The sequence below is a fragment of the Otolemur garnettii genome, unplaced genomic scaffold (genome assembly GCF_000181295.1).
Source record: "Otolemur garnettii isolate 467f Iridium unplaced genomic scaffold, OtoGar3 scaffold00018, whole genome shotgun sequence".
Classification (NCBI taxonomy): domain Eukaryota; kingdom Metazoa; phylum Chordata; class Mammalia; order Primates; family Galagidae; genus Otolemur; species Otolemur garnettii.
The window spans coordinates 478,633-482,769 of NW_003852413.1; the positions used below are offsets into that span (position 1 = coordinate 478,633).

At 49.5% G+C, this 4,137-nt stretch overlaps 1 protein-coding gene across 1 annotated transcript in view; it reads left to right on the forward strand.

Annotated features, from left to right (window-relative positions):
• RAB40B (RAB40B, member RAS oncogene family) overlaps window positions 1-2,599 on the forward strand; it is a 19,319-nt gene extending 16,720 nt beyond the window's left edge. The window contains exons 4-6 of the mRNA XM_003786034.3: window positions 260-337; window positions 1,226-1,448; window positions 1,984-2,599. Coding sequence (XP_003786082.1) covers window positions 260-337; window positions 1,226-1,448; window positions 1,984-2,255 — 573 coding nt within the window. The 3' untranslated portion in view covers window positions 2,256-2,599. The remainder of the gene's footprint in view (window positions 1-259; window positions 338-1,225; window positions 1,449-1,983) is intronic.
• The last annotated feature ends 1,538 nt before the right edge of the window (window positions 2,600-4,137 follow it).

The following is a 4,137-nucleotide window of genomic DNA, read 5'->3' on the forward strand; positions in this document are numbered from 1 at the left end:
GTGATGCCATGGCACTCTACCCAGGGGGATAGCTTGAGGCTCCGTCTCAAAAACAAACAAACAAAAAAAACCAACAACAAAAAAAAAACTGCCATTTGGTTGATAAATCAAAATTGCAACTTTGTGTTAAGGAAAATAGTTATTTAATGGAATGTGTGTCTCTGACTGAGGAGCCCCTCATGCCAGCCAGTGCATCCACAGTGGCCTGCTGGGCCCCAGGCTATGTCTGCTGCCTGCTGAACCTGTGCTCTCCCCCCAGGGTGTAATCCTTGTCTACGACATTGCGAACCGCTGGTCTTTTGATGGCATCAATCGATGGATTAAGGAGATTGACGAGGTATGATACACAGATGCCATTGCCTGGTTCTGTGTGGGCTTGGGAGGACTTCGGGCTGGGGGCTGGTGTATACAACATGGGGGCCAGAGCACAAGGCAGGGGCTTTTGTACCACAAGGATGTCGCCTCACAACACAGCACTGGGCTGGGCCCATGGGTGTCACCACAGAGGCGCGTTGGCTATGCCTGTGGCCAGGCTCCGTGGTTGGGCCTGCATTACTCCCTGCTGTGGGGTGGAGGGTCAATTGCTTGGTGGTGCATGACCAGCCATGCTGGCAATAGGGACATGGGGTGGTTAGTACAAGTCCACTGCATCAGTGTCCTGTGGCTGCTGGGACAGATGGCCACAAATGGGGTCTTTATTCCCAGTTACAGAAGAAGGTGTGGGCAGGGCCACACTCCCTCTGAGTGCTCTGGCTGGGTCCTTCTCGGCCTCAGCTCCTGGTGGTAGCCAGCAGTCCTTGCTGTCCCTTGTCTGTTTTCTGTGTGTCTCTGTTATCTCCTCTCCTCAGAGGGACAGTCATTAGATGAGGGCCCACCCTCATTCAATGGACCCTCATCTTAGCTGATTACACCTATAAAGAATTTCCAAATAAGATCTCATTCTTTTAAAAAAATATATGTATTATTTTACTTTAATAGATTTGGGGGTATAAGCTGAGTTTCATTGTATGAGTAGTGCAGTGGCAAGGCCTGGCTGTGGCCCGATAGTGTCCACTATGCCCCACAGCACTGAAACCCCAGTGTCTGCCACACTACTCTATGCCTCGTGTCAAATAAGACCCAGTCTGAAGTTCTGGTGGGGAAGAACCTAAGCACCCAATCCACGTCACCAATGGCAAAGTCCCACCCGAATGACACCCTTCCCTTCCCTTTCTTCTACTTTCAGCATGCCCCCGGGGTCCCTAAGATCCTGGTGGGGAACCGGCTCCATCTGGCCTTCAAGCGACAGGTGCCCACGGAGCAGGCCCAGGCCTATGCAGAGCGCCTGGGTGTGACTTTCTTTGAGGTCAGCCCTCTCTGCAACTTCAACGTCACAGAGTCCTTCACAGAGCTGGCCAGGACTGTGCTGCTGCGGCATGGGATGGACCGGCTCTGGAGGCCGAGCAAAGGTAGGCAGGGCCCATGTCTGCCCCAAGAGAAATAAGACACATTTTTTTGGCTCCGTGCCCATAGCACAGTGGTTACCACGCCAGCCACATATACCAAGGCTGGAGAGTTTGAATCTGGCCCGGGCCAGCTAAACAACAATGACAACTGCAACAGGAAAATAGCCAGGTCTTGTGGTGGGCACCTGTAGTCCAAGCTATATGGGAGGCTGAGGCAAGAGAATCGCTTAAGCTCAAGAGTTGGGGGTTGCTGTAAGCTGAGATGCCATGGCACTCTACCCAGGGTGATGTAGTGAGATTCTGTCCAAAAAATAAAAAAAAACCACATTTCTGAAATGACAGCTTTGTCAGAAAGCTGATGACAGGAATTTCTGAAACCTGCCCTTGGGCAAAAGTGGAGTCATGCAGGTTTTCCTGCTTTTGTAACGGTGTCCCCAACATCCCTGCAGGGAGGGAAGGTGAGGGTGCCACCTGGGACAGCCCCACAGTCCCCAGGGGCTTAGACCCTTTCCTCTAAGCCTGGTCTGTCCTTCCTAAGTGCTGAGCCTGCAAGACCTGTGCTGCCGTGTGGTAGTGTCCTGCACACCTGTGCACCTGGTGGACAAGCTCCCACTGCCGATGGCCTTGCGAAGCCACCTCAAGTCTTTCTCCATGGCCAGTGGCCTGAATGCCAGGATGATGCACGGCCGCTCCTACTCTCTGGCTGCCAGTACCATTCACAAGAGGAGCAGTTTCCGCAAGGTGAAGGTTGTCTGCCCACCCCAAAGCCCTCCCAAAAACTGCACCAGAAATGGCTGCAAAATTTCTTAAGGAAGCCACTAAAAATTGACACACTGGACTCTGTCCAGGAGCAACTCTGAGTAGTCATGCCTGGAGGACGCTGACACAGCCTAGATCCAGGAAGCATGTCTCGCTTTCTCCTGGTGATAAAGCTGCATGGGGATGCCTGTGCCACTTCCTGCAGTGAGAACATACAATTTAGTTTGACTGCGGACTTCTACTTGGACGTGTATGAAGTCTGTGTTTCAAATGAGTGTGTATAAGGGGAAAATGAGTGTTCTGTGCACTCCTGATAATATGGAATGTTGAATGCTACTTATGTCATGATTGCACTGCAACACTTTCTTTAAAATAATTGCTTTTAGGCCTGGCACGGTGGCTCATGCCTGTAATCCCAGCCCCTGGGAGGCCAGGCAGGTGGATTGCCTGAACTCACAGGTTCGAGACCAGGCTGAGACAGAGCGAGACCTCGTCTGTAAAAATAGCTGGGCGTTGTGGCAGGTGCCACAACTACTGGGGAGGCTGAGTCAAGAGAATCGCTTAAGCCAAATGAGGTTGCTATGAGCTAAGACGCCATGATACTGTCACTGAGGGTGACAAAGTGAGACTCTGTCTCAAAAGAAAAAAAAATACCTGCTTTTATGCAGTGAAAAGCATAAATTCAAGGGGATTCAAGAAGTAATGATACTGAGATAATTTAGAGTCATTGATATTACAAGGCAGGTCTTTTTGTGAACCACCTTTTTAATGTTTAAGCACCAAACTGTACAATGCTGCTGCAACAGGCCTGCCCAGTTTGTGTATGAAATGGTTTGGTAAAGTATTTACTACATTATGTACTACACATGGGGTTTGGTAAATGATTTATATGCATATTTTCTGTAAATCTACATTTTTTTACAAGATGTTCTACAACTTACGAAGCTAAGAGAAGTCAATGCCAAAGATCTCTCTGGTTGTGTTGATGTGGCCGACACAGCTCAAAAGACCCACAAGGAAATGGTGCAGTAAGGAATGAAGTATACACTTATTTAAGAAAAAGTTTGTAAGTAATAAAATGTTACACTGTTTCTCTCTTGGCAGAGTTGCTGGCTGGTTCTTTCTGACTTTGTGTACTTATCATAACCCTTAACTTCACTTGCTTTATTGGTGCCTGGTGTAGACTTCACTTATCAGCACTGGTTGAAAGAGATTAGTTTTCCTGAAAAGAAATGTAGAGGAAAGAAGTGAGAAATGTTACAAATGACACCAAAGCATGTGCCTGTCCAGCAAGTCTCCCCAAGGTGCTTGGAGATGTCAGGAGGGTTCCCAGGAGGCCCCCCAGCCACATGCCACAACTGGCTGACTTGGCAGCATCTGCAGGTCTCTCTCTTGACCTCTCTGTGGCACCTAGAAGTTATCGTGAGAACTGAACAAAAAAATCTTCAAATGAGAAAGTACCCAGATATCCCCAGTCTGTTAGAGATTCTGTTAGAGATTTTTAGAAATTAAGGCACCAAATGTCCAGAGCAGTGCCTTCCTTCAGAGGTGACAGAAGGAGGCCCAGAGGGGAGAAGCACTCGCCCCTGAAGGCCTGGAGTCAGGGTGGGTCTCTGGCCCTTTGGGTATATCTGTGGACAGCAGGTAACCACTGAGGGTTTGGGGACATCTTGAGACCCTTGCATCCATGAGGGAGGACATGGCTAGGGATAGCTGAGCTCAGTGGCAGCCAGGCATGGCATTTCTTGGGCATATTTACAAACAGGGGAGCTATAAGGAGAGGCCCAAATTAAAGGAAACCCCTGCAGCAGCCTCTCTTCCTCCCCTTTGAAGACAACCCTCCTGCCTTGCTTGGCTTGGTGGTGGAAGGTGGGGACTTTAGCCCCTAGTGTCAGGATTAAACCAGGACAGCTGGTGTCTTTGCTCCTTTCCC